Below are 21,474 nucleotides of genomic sequence, written 5' to 3'. Positions count from 1 at the left end.
TATCTAGAATATTTAAAACTCTTACAACACCCAATTTTTTAAACTGACAAAACATTTGAATAGATACTTCACAATGAATATATAAAAATGGACAAAAAGCACATGAGCAGATGTTCAAAATTATTAATAATCAGGGAAACAGAATTAACATTGCAAGATGGCACTACATGCCCACTCAAACAGCTAAAATTAAAAAGGCTGACAATACAAAATGTTGGCAAGGATGTGGAGCAACCGTAACTCATTCATCACTGATGGAATGCAACATAATACAAGAATTTGGAAAACAGTTTAGCAGTTTTTCAAAGTTGAAAATAACTTGTATATAATCCAGCTATTTCACTCCTAAAGATATGAAAACATATGTCCTCACAAATACTTGAACCTGAATATTCAGTGGCTTTAATCCTAACAGCTTCAAACAAAAAGCAATCAATGAATGAAGATGAAGGAAAAACAAATTATGGTGTATCCAAACTGAAATATTACTCAGCAGTAAAATTGAATGAACAACTGATATATGCAACAACAGAAGAATCTCAAAAACATTACACTGAACAAAAGAAGACAGATAAGAGTATATACTCTATGATTCCATTTACATGAAACTCTAGGAAAGACAAATCTAGTCTCTGGCTATAAAAAGGAGATCATGGTTGCCTAGAGTTGAGGGGTAGGGACTGAGTGAAAAAGAGGCACAAACGAACCTTGTAGAGTAACAAAAATGGTCTCTATTTGGACTGTGGTGGTGGTTATATGGATGTTCACTTTTGTCAAAACTTATCAAGTACACACTTAAAAATGTATACATTTTACGTGTGTAAAACCTCAATAATTAGCTGAATTACTAAAAAATACTGTTTGCAATTCAGACTATAATAATGAATAGAAATTTCAGAAGTATAAAGTCGCATCTTCCAACTCCTTTTCTACATAACGTTTAGAAAAACTCAAAAGTTTTCATAGAAACATATAAAACAAAGATTTAACAGGCAACCTTCTAAGTAAAAGTGAAATACCTGCTACAACAATCCTCTCCGGAACTTGCATTATCACACTAGCATTTGGAACTCCTTCTTGGGATCCTTGTTCCAGGTCAGCGTTTGGTGGTGCTACTTTTAACTTTTCTGGGACCCTCATTCGCTGACTAATGCCTTCAGTATATTCCATTTCGTACTGAATTCGACTAATTTCTGCCATCTCAGCAGCAGTGGGAGAAGGAAATGCTGCCCCGCTCACCCTGTGGGAGAAAAATTTAAAGACAGGGCTGACTGTTTAAAATGTCAGTCTCCTCTACGCAGTGAAGTTAGAAGACAATACCTTATAGAAAGAGCGAAACGAAACTTCTCATTTGCAAGTACTGAACACATACAAAGCAAAAATAAAAGATGAAAGAAAATGTCTTCCTCAACAAAATGCCTTCTTAATTATCAGCTGAAATTGTACCTTGAGGATATTGCTTAGGAGCAAATTTTTAAAATTATTATAGAATTACAACACAAATGTGTACATACACATACACACACACACACTCTCTCTGCGTAAATAAATATGCATGCTGCTTGTAACTAAAAAAATGCCTGCAATAAAATTTAAATTTCCTCATCAATTTGAGGGAAAGCTGCTTGGACTTTAAAAATATAAAATTAAAAATTACTGTCATGCATGAAAAAATAAAACCTTTAAATGACAAATGCATCTGTTATTCAAAACCTTTAAATGACAGATGCATAACATTAACTCTGAATTTACTAAAAAAGAAGATGCAACTCCCTGAAAATCACATCATACAAACTAAAACTTCTCCTAATGACTGAGATGCAATGAATACCAAATTTAGAATTTGTAATAATAAATCCTCATGTTTGTATTCATTTTTGGAGGGACTGAAAGTTTTACACTATTAATCTGTATTTAATATCATATTTACATGTGTTTTTTTTTTTTAATGCAGTAGAAAGAATGTTGCTGCCAATACAAAAGCTGATAAAAATGTAAAAGAGCATGGTTAGCCTACGGCAGTAAGCTTTAAAGCCATTGTCTCTCAAACCTATAATACCAGCTCAACTGAATAAAATTTCACTGACCTTCCTAGTGATGTGTCACTGCTTGTTCCTTTACTCATTTAAATACAGTAAATACAGGTCTATAATAGCTATTAAAATACTGCTACCCTGCAGTTCAGTTTACTTTACACAACAATTCCCCTACACATTTGAACTTTTTTTGGAGGTGTACATAACAACACGGACACTGCTTTTCCAGCTGTAAAAAAGAAAGAATAAAAATCAGTATTTCAACAATTCATTTCATAAGAAACTATGAATAAAAGTAAATATCTACGTAAAATGACTTTTGGATTTGAACATGGCTTAGGGCTTGATTTGAGAAACCAATTGTCAAATCTATCCTAAGAAGAGTTTTTCTATACCTCAAAAATCATAAAGACAGTTGTAAGCACAGTCACCGTCTTACGATTTTGCAAACAGGATACAGAGAAGCTGCATCAAATGTATATACAAATGTGAAGTCAGATTCGAAGAAAACAATACTGCCATAAAACTCCTCTAATCATTATACTCCAAAGGGGAAAAATCCTTTTTTAAGACTAAGCCCAAATGAATAAATCATGAAGGGAATACAAAGGGTAAAAAGTAAATGTAACTGAGGCAGCCTACATATTTGATGTGTAATGGTTTCTTTAAATAAAAATAAACTTCAAAATTTAGGGTAAACTTCAAATGGAAATTACACTAAATTTTCAGCAAAGACACTATATATAAATTAAGGGCATAAAAAGTTAAAGACAGTATACATGACTTTACCATGGCTAAGGTATTTCCTAAACTCCATGCTGGAGATATAGCCCCACCCTAAGCCCCCGCCTCACTGAGATGCCTAGGAGAGCTCTTAGAGGTTGCTCAGGACGCTCAGCCCCAGCAACTGGTTTGACTATGACTGCTAACTCACATCTTTTATTCTTTATCAAAAAATCTCTGGGGACATAGATCTTTAAGGATTTGGCATGCAGACGATTTAAAGACTAAGAAAGTAAGCCAAAAGGGACCATTTTTACTCACAAATGTGTACCAACTACTGCTTGCTATTTGGCACTATCTGCTTCTGTGCTTCATATTAAATCCTTTAACTTGCTTCAAAGTGCATGTGCTGGATTGAGAGCCACTTTTGTCCCTGGGGAAGAAAAACAGGGGCTAATTGAGAAACTAGATGAAACCACTACTAGGAATTCATTACTGGAAATTCTCCAAATAGTAACAGTCACAAAACTGCACAACCTGACATCAAGAGACCAGTAAGAGAATAAAGAAAGAAAAAAATTAAGCTTACCACCAATCTTAGTTCCACAGATGGGGTCCTACGACTATTCATTAGTTAAGGCAATATAAGACTAGCTCTGTCATTGTTTCTGATTTGTATTTAGAAAAATGTGGCAGATGAAAAATATGTAAGCTTAAATGAATCTAATACTTATGTATATATATGCATATAGGTACACATATATGTTAAAGAGGAACAAATGAATTGGTTAATTTTTTTTTTTTTTTTTTGTCACCCAGGCTAGATTGCAATGGAGTTTCCTGAATAGCTGGGACTACAGGCATATGCCACCACACCCAGCTAATTTTTGTATTTTTTGCAGAGACAGGGTCTTACTATGTTGTTCAGGCTGATCTCAAACTCCTAGGCTCAAGAAATCCTCCGCCCTTCGTCTCCCAAGGTGCTGGGATTACAGGTGTGAGCCACCGTGCCTGGCCTGTTTAAATTTTCATTCACTTACAATGTTAAAATTTTGAACTAGTAATGCATGTACTCGGTACAAAGTACGCAAGCTATACAGAGAAAAGGAAGTGTCCCACTTCCAATCCTATCCTTAACCACTCAGGTTCCCACAGGCAACCTTTATAATCAATTTTTGTGCATTATTCTAGATGAGATGCTCTTCTAATACTTGTGTGTATCTCAAGCATAGCAAAAGCTCATATTCAGAACTAACACTGAAAAGAGCTACCTCAAAAAGATTATAGTCTTTGGCCATTATAAATAGAAGTTTTATAATAATAAACGAGAAGCAAGTGGCTAGAACCTCAGTATCTCCTTGAAATATGCTTTCTCTGCATTCCATTCATTGCATTTCAGTCTTATGAACTTTCTAGTAGTACATCTCATAGGTCTCACTAGTATATTCCATTCTATAGCAACATCTTTTCTTACGAGAATATCTGAGTTTGTAAAAAACTAGTGACTTAGAAAATAAAGGTGGATGCTGAAATACCAACTTCTGGAAAAAGCCAAATTCTCCTGTAGCTGAACTACTTAAATTTAAAAAGTAACTGGAACTTTTCTACTAAGATTTAACACTGTACTATCCCAATTATTGGGTTTTCTGCTTAAAACCAATCAAAATCTGATTTTTTTCTCCCTCGTTAGACTGTGGCATTTCTGATAATATCTTTTGGCAATAAACTTCTCATTTGGTGTTGATATGTTAATTCCAGAAGTTTTGTAACTTAGAATCCAGTAGGCAACCAGTACGTGATTCTGTTACATAACATAACAAACGAGGCAAAATCTCTCTTAGAATCACAGATGATTTCAGATTTCTACTTTCTAAGCCCAGTGGTTCCCAAATACCACTAACTAACTTGCCAACCTCATGGGTTTTTTTTTTTCCCCATATTCACAGAGTACAATAACTTTTTGCTACAGTTAATTTTTTTAACTCGACTTTTTAAAATCAAAAAAGTATTGTGAAAGAAAATTTTGTATCACTACCTTAAACCATGGCTGTACATATATAAATACAGATTGCAAAAACAACCTATTACAAAAAAATCCTCATCCACATACCGCCTAGAAGTCGCATGCCACTAGCGGAAAGCGTACCAATTTTGGGACACAATGATTCCAGCCCAACTTTCATATTTTCTGTATTAGAACACTGGAACCCAGAAAGCCTCGGAAGTCACCGAAACAACTTGAGTCAAACTGACTGTGGTTGCAAATGTTTATGTACTTTTCAAAAACAAACATACAAACAAACAAAAACAAACCAAAAAAAACCCTCCAGTTGTTTATCACCTACTGTGTGGACCTAGTTCACATAGATGGGCCACTCTGCACACCCTGTTTCAGTTCTTTTTCAAAGAAACTATATTTTAAAAGTCACTGCAAACTTTTAAAACTATATATTAATGAACTTCAAAATAAGGTTATGAACCCACACAAAAGTTTCAATACCAGAAGAGAGAAGAGCGAAGACTAAACTTTGCAATTCTGAAAGGAGGCAGCTCTATCAGACAGGAAGGGAGAGAACACAATTTCCTTTTGGAAAAAATGGCAAAACCAATATACAAGCCTTTGAAACCAAAAGATAGCAGGTCCCCCAAGCAATTTAATTGCATGGGAAAAGACTACTAAATATAACTAAATCGTCCTAATTTTCCTAAGGGTTTTTCTTTTGGGCTCTCATTAGCCAACGGAATTGAGGCAGAAAAAATGTTTTTCACGCAGGGAGAGAAAACATTCGTGATCATTCTAAGTCTCTCGATGGATGAGAGGCCTGAATACAAATGGTTCCATATTTGGGCAGAAGGGCCAGAAACCTTTTTTTCCCCCTCTTTAATGTTCTCCAGTGAAAACACGTCACTTTTGAAAGGGTGCTCTTCCCTCGAGAATGCCCTTTGCTTCTAACTTTGTGGTAGGTAGACGGGGTGTTCTTTCACAATAGTAATAATAATAGCACACGTCCTGCAGAGGAAGGTCAGAAGCTCGGCAGAACAGGAGCCGCAGCTTTTCTCCGGCTTCCCAGCTCCTGGAAGGAAACCCGAGAGCAACTGCCTGCAGCCACATCTGCGAGCAGGGATGCTCACAGACGGACAGGGTGGCCCGCAGCCACCCCGCGATGCCACAACAAGGCCCTTCTTTTCCAAAATGTACTTGCCACAAAACAACACAAAAACCTCCTTTTAAACAAGGCAGGTTTAAGGTCATCCTGTAAGGTGTCAGGGCCTTGGCAGGGAAGGATGAGCGAAGACCTGCAAAGCCCGGCGTTCACGCTCACGGGACTCCCGCTGCTTCCCAAACCCCTATTTTCCAGTCGGAAAAGTCCGGGTTAATCCACAAAAGGAGACGCCGAACCACACACGGTGAAGAGGTTCGCCCAAAAACACCTGCAGAAGGCGCTTCTCTCCCTCGCTCTCCTCGGGGACTACAAGGTCCCGGGGAGGAGGAAAGACCAGGGTTGAAGGCAAGAGGCCCGGGGACGGGACTCGGGTCAGGGAAACACTACCGGGGGGGCCGGGGCCACCGCGGGTCCCTGTTGGCCGGAGGGTCTCGGCGGCGGCGATAGGCCTGGCAGCCAGCTCGGGCGGCAGGTCGCGGGTCGGGAAGACGTCAGCACTCACCCCTGGGCCCACAGGAGGGTCCCGGCGAGGACCCCCGCCCTCTGGCTCCCGGGGCGCTCGAGTGGGCGCTCTCAGAGGCGGTTGGCTGAGAGCACGGAGGCGCCCAGGGACAGCACCGGCGGAGCGGCCCGCAGAGGGCCAGGGCAGAAGCGCGAAAGGCGCGGGCTGGCCCCTTCTGGGAGCCGTAGCGGAAGAGTGTTCGTGGTCATGTGACGCGGAAAAGGGCGGACGCGTGGCCCACGCACTGGAACGGGTCCACGGTAAGCGATGCGCAGACATCTTTGTTGTGGGCGAAACGAGGTGACCGCAGGTGACTCCTCTTGCGGTTAAGTTTAATTCACACTTCGGCTTTATTAGATTTTGTAATCTTTAAGAACTTGGTGTTTGCAAGGTAAACCTTTGGTAGCCAATTAAAACAACTTTTTCAGGACCATCTGCATGAAAATTTCTATGCTGTGAGGCTTAGGAATCCTCATATGTAAATCAGCTCCGCCAGTGATTCCATGAGTTACAATTTGATACTTCTTAAGCCCTCGGATGATCAGACCTTGTCTTCCATGAAAATTCCGGGAGAGGGGAAGTTAAGTTTCACAGTAGTTGGCGGCATCGTTTAGCTTTGGGAGAGCACTCTCTGCTTCTGAGCACCCAACCACAGACTCTCCCCCCAGGAAGCCCTTGCTTAGAGCGGGGGAGAAATGGTACAGTGCTTGTCAGTATGGGAATGTACTGAGGCCAAATAATGTAATATTTTATATGCCTTGGTTTTCACAAACACCTAAAGGTGTACACATGACTTATGTACTCCCCTACGATCTAATTGATATTCTAGAGATGTTACCGTTCTTCAAAATGATTTGGGAAGTCCTCTGAATTGCGTTCTTGGGCTTCTTAACACTGGTGTAGGGAAAGTGAAAATATTTCCTCTCCCCTCTTGGGGTCTTGGCTGGGCCTAAGAATTAAACTGATGAGGAAAAGAGTCAAACTCTAACATATTTTAAGAGATTTATTCTGAGCCAAATGTGAGTGACCATGGCCCATGACAGAGCCCTCAGGAGGTCCTGAGAACATGTGTCCAAGGTGGTTGGGGCGCAGCTTGGTTTTATGTATTTTAGGGAGGCATGAGACATCAATCAAATAAATTTAAGAAATACATTGGTTTGGTTCAGAAAGGTGGGACAACTCAAAGCAGGGGCTTCCAAGGCTGTAGGTAAATTTAAACATTTTCTGGTTGACAGTTGAAGACCTGGGACCCATAGAAAGGAAATGTTGAGGTTAAAATAAAAGATTGTGGAGACCAAGGTTCTTTTGAAGTCTTATAGTGGCTGCCCTTAGAGACAATGGATGACAGATGTTTCCTATTCAGATCTTTAAAAGGTGCTAGATTCTTACGTAATCTCTTTAGGATTGGGAGGACCTGGAAGCAAATGATCTAGCTATGTTAATAGAAATTCTATGTAGATGCAGATTTTCCCCCAACAAAGGACAGCTTTGCAGAGCCGTTTCAAGATATGTCAAAAACTAAAAAAAATGTTTTGCGGTAAAATATTTTGATTTTGTTTCTTGCCTCGTTATGCCAGTGTCAGATTGGAAAGTAAGTCACAATATATAGGGTTAAATAAAACCCATCTGATGAGAATTTATGGATTGTAGGGCATGAATCCCTACACCCCTTAGATGGGAATTTGAACAAGATTAAAAAAAAAAATCAGAGCTTAGTCTCCACTGATGTAAAATAGAGACATAAAACATAACAGGAGGAAAGCATACAAATTTTATTTAGTAATTTTTACATTTACATTGGAGCCTTCCCTAGAAAAATGGAGACCCAAATTAACAGTTGGACCCTAAGTGTTTTTGAGTCTCCATTTTTCTAGGGAAGGCTAAAAAGAGTAGTAAATTGTGAAAATGTGAGAAAACAAACAGATTTGGGTTAGTGCAGTTAATGCAGAAGTGACTAAGAAGATAAAGGTTGTTGTAACAAAGTGAAAATAAAAATCGGTAAGTTTGTGCAGATACAGCTCAGCTTTGACTCCATGTCTCTGGTGTTGAGAACATCTCCCTTCCTCCTTATACAGGGAGGGCACCTTTCATACGGAAGTTTTATCTCCTGCTTTCAGGAAGGAAAAAGGAAAGCCACAGTGCTCTTTTTGCATTTGTTTTTTTTTTTTTTTTTAAGTGCCTTTGACTCGAAAATAATCTTTATGCCAAAGTGCCATATTTTGGGTTGGCATATCCTACTATTGACAGAGCAGAAGCACTGCCATTTTAAAGTGCCCCTTGATCAAAAACCACCTAAATCCAACCCAGAGGGCATCAGCCTAATGGCTAATGTCAGCATGACCATAAACCACAAATGACACCTCCGACCAGAAACATTCTAACTCTAAGATAAACCCCTCTCCCACCAGACACATGCCAGCCCCAAGATAACCTTCCCTCTGACCGAGCGATGTCAGCCCCAAGATAACCTTCCCTCTGACCGGAGCGATGTCAGCCCCAAGATAACCCCTCCCCTCCAACCAGAGACGTTCCAACCCTATAATAAACTTCTCCTCCAAGCAGAAATATTCCAAGCCTGTGATAAGCTCTCTCACCCTAAACCCTTAGATGCTCTTAGTCTGTAAGAGAGAATGCTCCTGACCAAAATCGGCCAGAAGCCCCTCTCAGGTTTATTCTCTAAAATAAACCTATCCTTGATTGTTGAGCCACTTTTTGTGTTTCTCTCTTCTTTCTTTAACGCTTACAACTACCCTACAGAGACAAATAAGCCTTTAAGAATAGATTGATTTTAGGAATAATAAGTCATTCCAAGTCAATCTTTTGTGGGAAGATAGAGATCAAGTTGGGAGATCATGTATTAGGTTGGTTCTGAGGACTAAGCTCCGATTTTTTTTATCTTGCTCAAATTCCTATCTAAGGGGTTTGGGGAGTCATGTTCTCCAAACCATAAATGCACATCAGATGGGTTTTATTTAACCGTGTATATCATGACTTACTTTCCAATCTGACTGTGGCATAACAAGGAAGAAAATAAAAATATTTTACCCCAAAATATCTTTCCTTGCCCTACCTTGAAATTGTCCTGCAAAGTCTCTTGTGGGAAAAATCCACATTCTGTAGAGAATCTGCTTTCCCCTTTGTTTTCCTTCCTTCTGTGTCCGGAATTGGTGGGTTCTTGGTCTCGCTGACTTCAAGAATGAAGTTGCGAATACTTGCGGTGAGTGTTACAGTTCTTAAAGATGGTGTGTCGTGTGTCCGGAGTTTGTTTCTTCAGATGTTCAGATGTGTCCAGAGTTTCTTCCTTCTGGTGGGCTCATGGTCTTGCTGGCTTCAGGAGTGGAGCTGCAGACCTTCGCGGTGAGTGTTACAGCTCTTAAAGGCAGCACATCTGGAGTTGTTCATTCCTCCTGTCCAGAGTTATTTGTCCCTCCTGGTGGGTTTGTGGTCTTGCTGGCTTCAGGAGTGAAGCTGCAGACCTTCGCAGTGAGTGTTACAGCTCATAAAGGCAGCGTGGACCCAAAGAGTGAGCAGCAGCAAGATTTATTGCAAAGAGCAAAAGAACAAAGCTTCTACAACATGAAAGGGGACCCCAGCAGGTTGCCGCTGCTGGCCCATTCAGCCTGCTTTTATTCCTTTATCTGGCCCCACCTACATCCTGCTGATTGGTCCATTTTACAGAAAGCTGATTGGTCCGTTTTGACAGGGTGGTGATTGGTGCATTTACAATCCCTGAGCTAGACACAGAGTGCTGATTGGTGCATTTACAATCCTCTAGCTAGACATGAAAGTTCTCCGAGTCCCCACCAGAGTACTAGACACAGAGCACTGATTGGTGCATTTACAAACATTTAGCTAGACACAGAGTGCTGAATGATGCATTTACAATCCTCTAGCTAGACATAAAAGTTCTCCAAGTCCCCACTAGATTAGCTAGAGACAGAGCACTGATTGGTGTGTTTACAGACCTTTAGCTAGAGACAGAGTGCTGATTGATGCATCTACAATCATCTAGCTAGACATAAAAGTTCTCCAAGTCCCCACTGGATTACCTAGACACAGAGCACTGATTGGTGCATTTACAAACCTTTAGCTACACACAGAGTGCTGATTGATGCATTTACAATCCCTGAGCTAGACACAGAGTGCTGATTGGCACGTTTACAATCCCTGAGCTAGACACAGAGTGCTGATTGGTGCATTTATAATCCTTTAGCTAGACACAAAAGTTCTTCAAGTCCCCACTAGATTAGCTAGACACAGAGCACTGATTGGTGTGTTTACAAACCTTGAGCTAGACACAGAGTGCTGATTGGTGCATTTACAATCCTCTAGCTAGACGTAAAAGTTCTCCAAGTCCCCACCAGATTAGCTAGATACAGAGTGCTGATTGGTGCATCCACAAACCCTGAGCTAGACACAGAGTGCTGATTGGTGCATATACAATCTTCCAGCTAGACATAAAAGATCTCCAAGACCCCACCTGACTCTAGAGTCCAGTTGGCTTCACCTAGTGGATCCTGTGCCTGGGCTGTGGGCAGAGCTGCCCTCCAGTCCCGTGCTGCGCACATGCACACCTCAGCCCTTGGGCGGTCGATGGGACAAGGCGCCGTGGAGCAGGGGGCGGTGCCCATCAGGGAGGCTCAGGCTGCGAGGGAGCCCATGGTGGGGGTGGCTCGGGCATGGCGAGCTGCAGGTCCTGAGCCCTGCCCAGTGGGGAGGTGGCTGAGGCTCGGTGAGAATTCAAGCGTGGCGCAGGTGGACTGGTAGTGCTGGGGGACCCGGCGCACCCTCTGCAGCTGCTGGCCTGAGTGCTAAGCCCCTCACTGCCTGGGGCCGGCGGTGCTGGCCGGCCACTTCGAGTGTGGGGCCCGCCAAGCCTGCACCCACACGGAACGCGTGCTGGCCTGCGAGCACTGCACACAGCCCCGGTTCCTGCCTGCGCCTCTCCCTCCACACCTCCCCACAAGCTGAGAGAGCCGGCTCTGGCCTCGACCAGCCCAGAGAGGGGCTCCCACAGTGCAGCGGCGGGCTGAAGGGCTCTTCAAGCATGGCCTGAGTGGACGCCAAGGCCGAGGAGGCGCTGAGAGTGAGCGAGGGCTGCTAACACGTTGTCACCTCTCACTTCCTTTCCAGATCTAGGAGATAATCAGCTAAGAGCCAGGCACCCATTTAGTTCCGATAAGAAACAAAATTTTACAACCTACTGTCTCTCTAAAGTCTGCTGAGAGCTTCCTCTGCACAATAAAACTGGGTCTCCACAGTCCTTTATCTTAACCTGAACATTTCCTTTCTATGGGTCCCAGGTCTTCAGATAAACTCAACCAATTGTCAACCAGAAAATGTTTAAATTTACCTATAGCCCAGAAGCCCCTACTTTGAATTGTCCCGCCTTTCTGAACCAAACCAGTATATTTCTTAAATGTATTTGATTGGTGTCTCATGCCTCCTTAAAGTGTGTAAAGCCAAGCTGCGCCCCGACCACCTTGGGCACATGTTCTCAGGACCTCCTGAAGGCTGTGTCACGGGCCCTGGTCACTCATATTTGGCTCAGAATAAATCTCTAAAAATATTTTATGGAGTTTGACTTTTTTCATCAACAGTGCAAAGGTAATTGCAGTTTGCCATTACTGTCAGTTGGAAAAACCACAATTACTTTTGCACCAATCTATAATCGTAACCTTTAAAACCTTTAGAAATGATGTTCCTCCTGCTTCACTAACCTTTCCACTTCTTAATTACTTACAATTTGGCTTTTAATCCTGTACTCCCCTCAAAGAAAAACATTTTGAAATAACTTTCAAATAAAGATTGTGATCCAATTACCAAACATGATGTCTTCTTCCATAAACCTCATTGTCCTTTATCTTCCTGCATCATTTGGTTTTTGTTAAATTAAATGAGACAGTGTGCCTCAAAGTACCTAACACTGTCTAGTAGACGATTCTCAGAGCAAAGGCATTTTCTCTTCCTTATGTGGGAACTCTACTCCCTCATTTTGTGTAATATATATTTATATTTAGTATATTCATTGTAATATATATTTCTTTTTTCACCATTAATGTGGAGATTCCTGTCTTATGATTTAATCCATCATTGACTATTTTTGCAACCATGGTTGCCTCAAATCTTTTGTTGGAAAGGGTGATATATAAATCTAAGTTATCTCATCCATTTAGTCTTACCCTGTTGCACTGGTTCTAGCCAGTTCTACTTAAGTATCCCATTGGAGCTTTGATCCCAGCAGGGTTTCCAACTCAGATTTTTTCCACTCTTCTCGCTCCAGATACCATCTTCTGAATTCCTTTTTTTTCAGTTAATGGCCAAGTTATTTCCCCAGTCATCAGGGTTCAAAGTACCGAAGTTATCTTTCACTGTCACCCAAGTCCCATGTGATGGTTAAATTTAGGTGTCAACTTGACTGTATTAAAGGGTACCCGGATAGTTGGTAAAGCTTTATTTCTGGGTATGCCTGTGAGGGTGTTGCTGGAAGAGATTGACATTTTAATCAGGTGGTTGAGTAAGGAAGATCTGCCCTTACCAATGTGGGCAGGCACCATCCAATCAGCTGAGGGCCCGTGTAGAACGAAAAGGCAGAGGCAAGACAAATTTGCTCTTTCTCTTCTGGAGCTGGGACACTTCTCTTGCCCTTGAACATGAGATATCCAGATTCTCCAGTCTTTGAACTCCAGGACTTGCACAAGTGGTGCCCACCTTCTCAGGCCTTCAAACTTGAACTCAGCCATGCTACCAGTTTTCCTGGTTCTCCAGCTTGTGGATAACATATTGTGGGATGTTTCAGCCTCCACAATTGCATGAGCTAGTATCCCTCCTCATAGATCTATCTATCTTTCTTTCCACACATTCCTTTTTTTTTTTTTTGAGACAGAGTTTCACTTTTGTCACCCAGGCTGGAGTGCAACAGAGTGATCTCTGCCTCCTGGGTTCAAGCAATTCTCCTGCCTCAGCCTCCTGAGTAGGTGGGATTACAGGCACCCACCACCACACCCAGCTAATTGTGTGTGTGTGTGTGTGTGTGTGTGTGTGTGTGTGTGTGTGTGTGTGTATTTTTAATAGAGATGGGGTTTCACCATGTTGGTCAGGCTGGTCTTGGACTCCTGACCTCAGGTGATCCACCCGCATTGGCCTCCCAAAGTGCTGGGATCACAGGCGTGAGCCACCACACCCGGCCACACCATCCTTTCTTTCTTTTTTTTTTTATAATTCAACTTTTATTTTAGATTCAAGGGGTAAATGTGCAGGTTTGTTACATGGGTATATTGTGTGATGCTGAGGTTTAGGGTGTGAATGTTCTTGTCACTCAGATAGTGAGCATAGTACCCACTAGGTAGTTTATCAGCACTTGCCCCCATCCCTCTTGCCCACATCTAGTAGTTCCTAGTGTCTGTTGTTGCCATCTTTATGTCCATGTGTACCCAATGCTTAGCTCCCACTTCTAAGTGAGAACATGTGGTGTTTGGTTTTCTGCATTTGTGTTAATTCACTTAGGATAATGGTCCACCTGCATCAATGTTGCTGCAAAGGACATCATTTCTTCCTTTTTTATGGCTGTGTAGTCTTCCAAGGTGTGTGTGTACCACAGTTTCTTTAATCCACCATTGATGGGCGCTTTGGTTGATTCCCTTTCTTTGCTATTGTGAATAGTGCTGTGATGAACATATGTCTTCTTGGTAAAATGGTTTATTTTCCCTAGTATCCTTCATCCTTTAGATTGTCCCTCTTCAATGCCAGCTTTCTGCTTTATCCATTCTTTTCCTACTCCTAGATGATCACCCATCATCTGGGCTGTTGTCCTTTTAACTGGCCTCCTCATCCCCAGTATTTTTATTTCTCCAATTCTTCTTAGACATTGGGTCTACATAGAACCTATGTTTATAAATTGTGGCATCTCAAATATGAAGCCCTGGTTTCAAAGAAAATTGATGATTTATAGTTATCTTCCAATTCAAAAGTTCATAACAGCAATCCAGTAATTTTTTTAAAAATTTGAAACTATGAAATAGCCTAGCAAGTACCATATATTAAATATTGGATCCTCCAGGTTATTGGTTATATGGTAATTCCACTCTTTTGCTCAAAATCTTCACTGAATCTCTAGTAGCAATCAATGAAGTACAAGTTCAACCTGGTATTCTAAACCCTGCCCAACATGGTCTTAACCTCCTGCCATGCTGCTTTATTTACCACTCTGTATGTATATAAATATATATCATATATTCTTGGCCATTAATTGTTCCCTGAGATTGCCTCATCTTTTCCTAACTACTTAGCTTCATCCATGCTATTTCTGCCACGTGGAATGCCACCCTGCTTCTGACCATCTTCTGCTTCTTGAAATCCTAACTGCCCTTAAAGGACCACTGAAAATATCCCCTCTTTTTATGAATTCTTTCCTGAGGCCTCCAACTTTTGAACCAGTATTTGTTGTCCCTTAGAGCACTTAATCGTGTTCTGTCTAGTATTAAAGTTATCCATGTATTTGTCTTATTTTCCCCTACCAGATTGTCAACTCTATGCTTGAGACCAAGGTCTGTGTCTCACTCATCTAAGTATATGCTGTGGAGCCAAACATATTGTAGGTCTACAACAAGCCAAGCATGTTGTAGGTCTTGGATATAAAATAATGAGACCTAGCTCCTTGTTTGGCTCAAAAATTGGAATTGAAGATATTATAATTCCAAAGCAATCATTCTAAAAAGGTTTTGAGCAGTCAGTATTTTTAGAAAAAGCATGGAGTCTGCAAAATCCTAGGAAGGATCATATTTATCTAAATATTTAAGTTTAGCCTGGTTGTTAAAAACCAATTACATTTTCCTCTGTGTTTGCTTATCTATTAATTTCTAATAGGTAGAGCTGGGATTAGGGTGAGATGAGTTAGATGCCAATGGCACAAACTGAAGGAGGCAATCGCTTTTTTGTCAGTCTCCTGCCAATAGATTACTAAGAATCCATTAGGGCTTAATCAAAATTTTTCTTTCCAAACGAGCTTATAAATAGAGAATGTGCTCAAACACAGCATTCATTCTTTGACTTACTCGAAGTAAAAGTAAGTTCATTGAAAAGGATTAGTACTTTTTTACTCAAAGTCTTTTCAAATTAGATTTTTTTTGGCCCACCTATGACAATAGGTGACAGTGTTTCTGAAGTATTTATGTGAGCAACAATTTTCTTGGTCTTCTTAGAATTATTACCTCGGATCACTATTCATTCCATTTCTTCCCTTGATTATATCATTATTGCCATTTAATGCAGCCTGAAAGTTCCTTCTCTATGATATTTCATATTTTGCATGTATATGTATTTTAAGACAGAGTCTCACTCTGTTGCCCAGGCTGGAGTGCAGTGGCGCGACCTTGGCTCACTGCAATCTTTGCCTCCCAGGTTCAAGCGATTCCTCTGCCTCAGCCTCCCAAGTAGCTGGGATTACAGTGTCCGCCACCACGCCCAGCTAATTTTTGTATTTTTAGTAGAGACGGGATTTCACCATGTTGGCCAGGCTGGTCTTGAACTCATGACCTCAAGTGACCCACTCACCTAGGCCTCCCAAAGTGCTGGGATTACAGCCGCAAGCCACCATGCCCAGCCTATATTTTGCATATTAAAAACCTTTTTCTTTACCAACTCTCCACATCTGAAATTTTATGAATTGTTTTCCTTGAATAAGGAGTATTTGTATTATAAGTGGGAAACATGTATCAAAATATATGACCCATAATTTCTGTAATCTATATGCTTTTTTTACTGATTTGTAAAGACTCCTTAAATACCTCAATAGAAAAATAAGCAAAGATATGATTAGGCCCTTCACAGGAAAACAGGCAATCATCAAAATACTTCTTTGATTAAAAAAAAACACTAATTAAAAGTGACAAATATTCTGCCTCACTGCAATGAGATAGGCAAAGATGTAAAATAACAGCAATATTCTGTAGTGGTAAATTAATAGGGAAATGAGTGTTTTCATTACATGGTTGATGCAGCTGAAAATTCTAGCAACCTTTCTGGAGAGCATTTTTGTATACATATCAAAAGCCTAAGACTGTGTGAGACCTTTGACTCTATAGTGTTCCTTCTAGAGATTTATCTTGAAGAAATAATTGGACAAACTTGTGGTGACATAGGTACAATATGTCTATAATATAACTAAATTAAATGTCTGTCAATTGGGGATTTATTATCTTAGGTTATAAACCCATGCAATGAACTGTGGTGCAAATGATGATTAATTCTTGTCTGTTGGTGTGAAAATGTGCCCACTATGTATTAAGTTTTTAAAAACCTGGTGACAAAAAAGGCCGGGCGTGGTGGCTCATGCCTGTAATCCCAGCACTTTGGGAGGCCGAGGCAGGTGGATCACAAGGTCAGGAGATTGAGACCATCCTGGCTAACACAGTGAAACCCTGTCTCTACTGAAAATACAAAAAGTTAGCCAGGCATGGTGGCGGGCGCCTGTAGTCCCAGCTACTTGGGAGGCTGAGGCAGGAGAATGGCATGAACCCGGGAAGCAGAGGTTGCAGTGAGCCGAGTTCATGCCACTGCACTCCAGCCTGGGCGACAAAGTGAGACTCTGTCTCAAAAAAAAAAAAAAAAAAAAAATCCTGGTGACAAAATAGCATACTTTTATCTCATTTTTGTTTAAAAATAGATTTATCACTTATCTTGGATGGGAGTGAGGATTAGATCATGGCCATTTTTATATTCTTCTTCATAACTTCTGTATTGTCTATTCTTTTTACAGTGAACATCTGTTATTCTTACAATCCAAAAGAAATTTATTTCCATTTTGAAAAAAAAGGACAAGTTCCAATTTAAAAAATGTTTATTCTTAGGCAATACAATTAAATAATATTTTAGATATAATTACAGAAATATTAGTACATTAAAATATTATAATCTTGTCAGGATATAACAATATAAAATATTCAATATATTTTAAATATATTTCATTTGGTTATAGAGTAAATATTAAATTAAGTTTAGTAGCAGTAAGTTACATTTGATACATAGAGAATCCTTGTAAGTTAGCCATCAAGTTCAAATGTAAGCATTTTAATACTTTCATAAATAAGTTACTTAATAATGTTTATCTTGCTGAAAGACTTCTGAGAAATCTGTTATTTTAGCATGCTGTGAAATTCCAAAGTTGAAGCCCCAATTTTAAAGAAACAGTTTACATTTTATCTGTAATATTAAATCTTCATAATTGTATAAGCTACTCATAAGCTATTTGGAAAATAATGCAGATGAGCTATAATTTACTGCTAAGTAAATTCTTAGAAGTGCGACTGAACAGCCGTTCATATGGCTTCATTGGAATTTCAGGTTTTAGCATCACTTGTCTTCCTCAGAAGTTAAATACTGGTAAGAGGGCATGAGAAGATGGAGGCCTGAGTGGAGGCCAGTGGTTTGACATTAGCACCAGTCTAGGGCTTTTACTTATGAGTAAAAGTAGATAACCTTAGAGTCACCTGTGAGTTTGAACTTTAAAAAGAGGCACGGATGGAGCAGTTGTAGCCAGCCGTACTGGGTAACTGCCTGCAGAGTTGTTGCTTGGGTATTTGTCTAGAACAGGTTTTCTCAGTATTTAGAGTACATCAGAATCGTGTGGTGGGCTTGGTAAAACATAGATATTTCGGTCCCTCCCCCAAGAGTTTCTGATTCTGTAGGTCTGGAGTGGTCCCTAGAATCTGCATCTGTGACAAGTTCCCAGATGATGCTGATACTGCTCTTCCAGAGACCACACTTTGAGAACTACTGGCCTACAGAGGGTTTGTAGAGATTAGCTAACTCTATATGCCGCTATAGTACACTTGGGACAATAAGACATTTTTAAAGCAGAAAAATTTATTTGTTAAGTGAATCTAAAGTGAAATGCTGCACATCTTAGTTTAGATGTAAAAATGGCTTGACAGCAAACACGTGAGCAGTGAAGGATGTAAACCACGTGAGCCATGGCCATAGTCTGTGCTGTCCTCTGGGTCATGTTTTTCACTTACAAAGCAATTGAGATTGAAGCAGTAGCCTGAATTTAAATATCAGCACCTCCAACTCCACCTAGGTAGATCAAAAAGCATCTTCAAAGCTTTGTCTCTTTGTATCTGGACTCTAAGACTCATCAGATAGTGTTATCATCAAGTATAACACTAGTTTAATGTTTTGTAGATGTTGGTTTTTCTGCTATTATTCAGACCTTATCTTCTCTTAGCTTTTCTAAGAGAAACTAGAAGCCCTGGGTTTCCCTAGGCATAGACCTCATTTTTAACCTTTACTTGGGCCTGCTGAATTATCATGATGAAATATAACAGCAGTGAAAAGGAAGAAAAAACTAGAGGGGAGGGAAGCTACTTGTATATGTGAGATTCTTAACAGAGCAATGAGTTACTTTTTCTGGGATATTAGATCAGAAACAAGTCTCTTTTTTCTCTTAGCATCTCTGTAGGTTAGTACAGTGCCTGGGACATGCTTGGTGCTGAATAACATGATAGTTAAGTTGAATTAAGTAACCTTGGGAATGTATCAACACATTGAAAAGCAGGTTTTAAGACATACAGCGGCCAAATTATACAGTTTGATACATTAAGATTTTTAAACAATGGACTCTTTCAGTATGGTTTGTAAGAACAACATGTAACATAAAAAGTGTTGCTTTTTTTTCCCCCCACAAAGGAAGAATTAGAGAAGTAACAAAGGAATAAATCTGTAAAACCTAGAGTGATGACATATTCAGAGCAATGAAAAAATAGATTCCGAGTCTGATAAACCAACAAATGCCTTAAGTTCTTTCATGGATTATTGAACTGCTCCCTTACATAAGGTATGCACCAACATTTATGGAATGAGGATAAAGTGCACATTTCATAAGTAGTATTCTTGTTATTTGTGTGGGTATGCTGGTAAAACAGAAGTTAAGGTTATACATATTTCATAGTATGTATATAACAATATCATTTTAAAACTAATTCACTAAGGGGGAAAATTTTATGTGCTTTGAATACAAGCAGATTTTAGAGCTACAGTGAAATGAATTCAATAAACAAACAAAAATCTTTAAAAACCAACAAAACAAAACAAAACCATACAGTATTTCCAAGGGTATTATGGTTCCATCAGGGAATCCCCCTTTTGCCGTTAGTAATGGGCATGTTTGAAACAGTCCTGGAAAATCCATGAACCTCAGTTCAGTTCTGTGTTCCATCAGGCCTTACGGTCCTCAGCAGGTCTGAAAGTCCAGTTCTATACACAATGCTCCAGGATACCACATGCCTCCTTCTTTTCCCCTAACCAGGGTCTGAAGTTTCAGGAAGGGTTGGCGGGGCAATCAAACACTGATTTAGCCTCCCTGAGTCTTAAAGACAGGAAGAAGACAAATGTGGGAATCCAGCGGGCCAAATATTTCATAACTTGCAGCATTCAAACTTCATACAATCACCGTAGTGACAGTGCCTTGGATGTAAGTGGAATAGGTTTTTGGTGGTATTTTGTGAATAGTTGCTGCTTTGCCACAGAGAACTTTGAAACAGCACAGATTAGAGACCCAGATCACAGAACTGACTTGAAAGAACTGCTTTGTTTTGTGGGGAAACAAATTGAAACTTTGTACTAAGTCATCATGGAGCAATATTGTTTGGTTAAAGAAAATTACCTAAATAACAGCATGTTCTGTCATTACTTTGTTCTTTAGGATGAAAAATAGCAGTTCTGCTGTCTTTTTTAGCTTCAGTGTCTTTTCTTCATGCACACCTGACAGCGACTTATTATTTTTTCTAATTCCCCAGCTTTCACAGTTGATGGAATAGGCTTTCTGAAATAAAAACAAACCAAAAAAACTCATTTATTTATGCATAAAAGGGAATTTTTGTTGAGTTTGTTTTATTAATGAATATTTTTGCTATTTTGAAATTTATTATAGGGTCGGGCGTGGTGGCTCACGCCTGTAATCCCAGCACTTTGGGAGGCTGAGGTGGGAGGATAAATTGAGGTCAGGAGTTTCAGACCAGCAGCCAACATGGTGAAACCCAATCTCTACTAAAAATACAAAAATGAGATGGGTGTTGTGGCATACGCCTGTAATCCCAGCTACTCGGGAGGCTGAGGCAGGAGAATCACTTAAATCTGGGAAGTGGAGGTTCTAGTGAGCCCAGGTCGTGCCACTGCACTCCAGCCTGGGCAACAGAGCGAGACTCCATCTCAAGAAAAAAAAAAAAAAAAGGAGAGAAATTTATTATATTAATGGACTATTTCTCTTTATGGAAGAAGTATATTTCTGAAAAGGTATATATGGTGGCATTTTATAATTTTAGTCATATTTCAGCAGCATTAAAGAAACATAGGCCTTGATGAAAACTTACAGATCATCTTTTTTGGTAATAAAAACTACTCCCACCCTTTAAATCATCCACATTATTCACAAGTCTTTCAATACAGTAAATTCAGATGAGAGATCATTTTGTGATTGTATCAAGTAATTTACTATAAATTCATATACAAATATTAAATGTGTTTAGTGATGACAAAACCCATATTTTGTCTTTATTGGCACAGTAGTACAAAATCATGGCTACTTGTTGACCCAAGAACACAGGCAACCTTTGAATAGTTCTGCAATTGAGTCATCAGATTAAGCTTGATGGTGAATAGTTACCTGAACATTCTTTCTGGGTTTAATGAAGCCAGCCAGAAACTGTAGGAATTTGAATAGTAGTTGCACGTTCCTCTTCCATGACATTCTAGAAATGGGCTGGCTCGGAATTCTTCCAGGCAGGAGCCAGGGGAGGCCAGTGCTTGCCCGGTGCCCTCAGAACCTGCACTTGTGAACTACCACAATTTAAAAAATTTGAATAAACACTCTGTCCATTGGGGTTCAAATTTTCAATTCTCTACTTTTTTTTTTTTTTTAATGAATGGGCAACTGTGAGTAAAGAAAGGGGAGGAATGATCATGAGCGATGCTACAGATTAGAAATAACCACCTATGTGGCCAGGTGCAGTGACTCACACCTGTAATCCCAGCTCGCTCTTTGGGAGGCCTAGGC

General features: G+C 40.1%; 2 protein-coding genes and 1 long non-coding RNA gene across 15 annotated transcripts in view; 1 reads left to right on the top strand and 2 right to left on the bottom strand.

Moving 5' to 3' along the window:
• MFF (mitochondrial fission factor) overlaps positions 1–6,565 on the bottom strand; it is a 32,250-nt gene extending 25,685 nt beyond the window's left edge. For 6 of the 13 annotated variants that reach the window (XM_019022360.4, XM_019022370.4, XM_055380592.2 and 3 more), the window contains exons 1-4: positions 6,426–6,565; positions 3,081–3,192; positions 2,088–2,265; positions 1,020–1,240 (exon numbers count right to left, since the gene is read on the bottom strand). In XM_019022360.4, coding sequence (XP_018877905.3) covers positions 1,020–1,240; positions 2,088–2,125 — 259 coding nt within the window. In that variant the 5' untranslated portion in view covers positions 2,126–2,265; positions 3,081–3,192; positions 6,426–6,565. Of the gene's footprint in view, positions 1–1,019; positions 1,241–2,087; positions 2,266–3,080; positions 3,193–6,310 lie in introns of all 13 variants that reach the window. The other 7 variants (XM_019022361.4, XM_055380590.2, XM_055380591.2 and 4 more) reach the window with 5 other exon arrangements.
• Positions 6,314–21,474, top strand: part of LOC129532193 (uncharacterized) — a 66,834-nt gene continuing 51,673 nt past the window's right edge. Inside the window, exon 1 of the long non-coding RNA XR_008677839.2 lies at positions 6,314–6,685. This is a non-coding gene — a long non-coding RNA (uncharacterized lncRNA). The remainder of the gene's footprint in view (positions 6,686–21,474) is intronic.
• Positions 17,246–21,474, bottom strand: part of COL4A3 (collagen type IV alpha 3 chain) — a 148,942-nt gene continuing 144,713 nt past the window's right edge. Inside the window, exons 51-52 of the mRNA XM_055380588.2 lie at positions 21,085–21,257; positions 17,246–20,244 (exon numbers count right to left, since the gene is read on the bottom strand). Of these exons, the coding sequence (XP_055236563.1) occupies positions 20,160–20,244; positions 21,085–21,257 (258 nt within the window). The 3' untranslated portion in view covers positions 17,246–20,159. The remainder of the gene's footprint in view (positions 20,245–21,084; positions 21,258–21,474) is intronic.

This window comes from Gorilla gorilla, chromosome 11, assembly GCF_029281585.2.
Source record: "Gorilla gorilla gorilla isolate KB3781 chromosome 11, NHGRI_mGorGor1-v2.1_pri, whole genome shotgun sequence".
Taxonomy (NCBI): Eukaryota; Metazoa; Chordata; class Mammalia; order Primates; family Hominidae; genus Gorilla; species Gorilla gorilla.
This window is presented reverse-complemented; position numbering and strand designations above follow the sequence as displayed.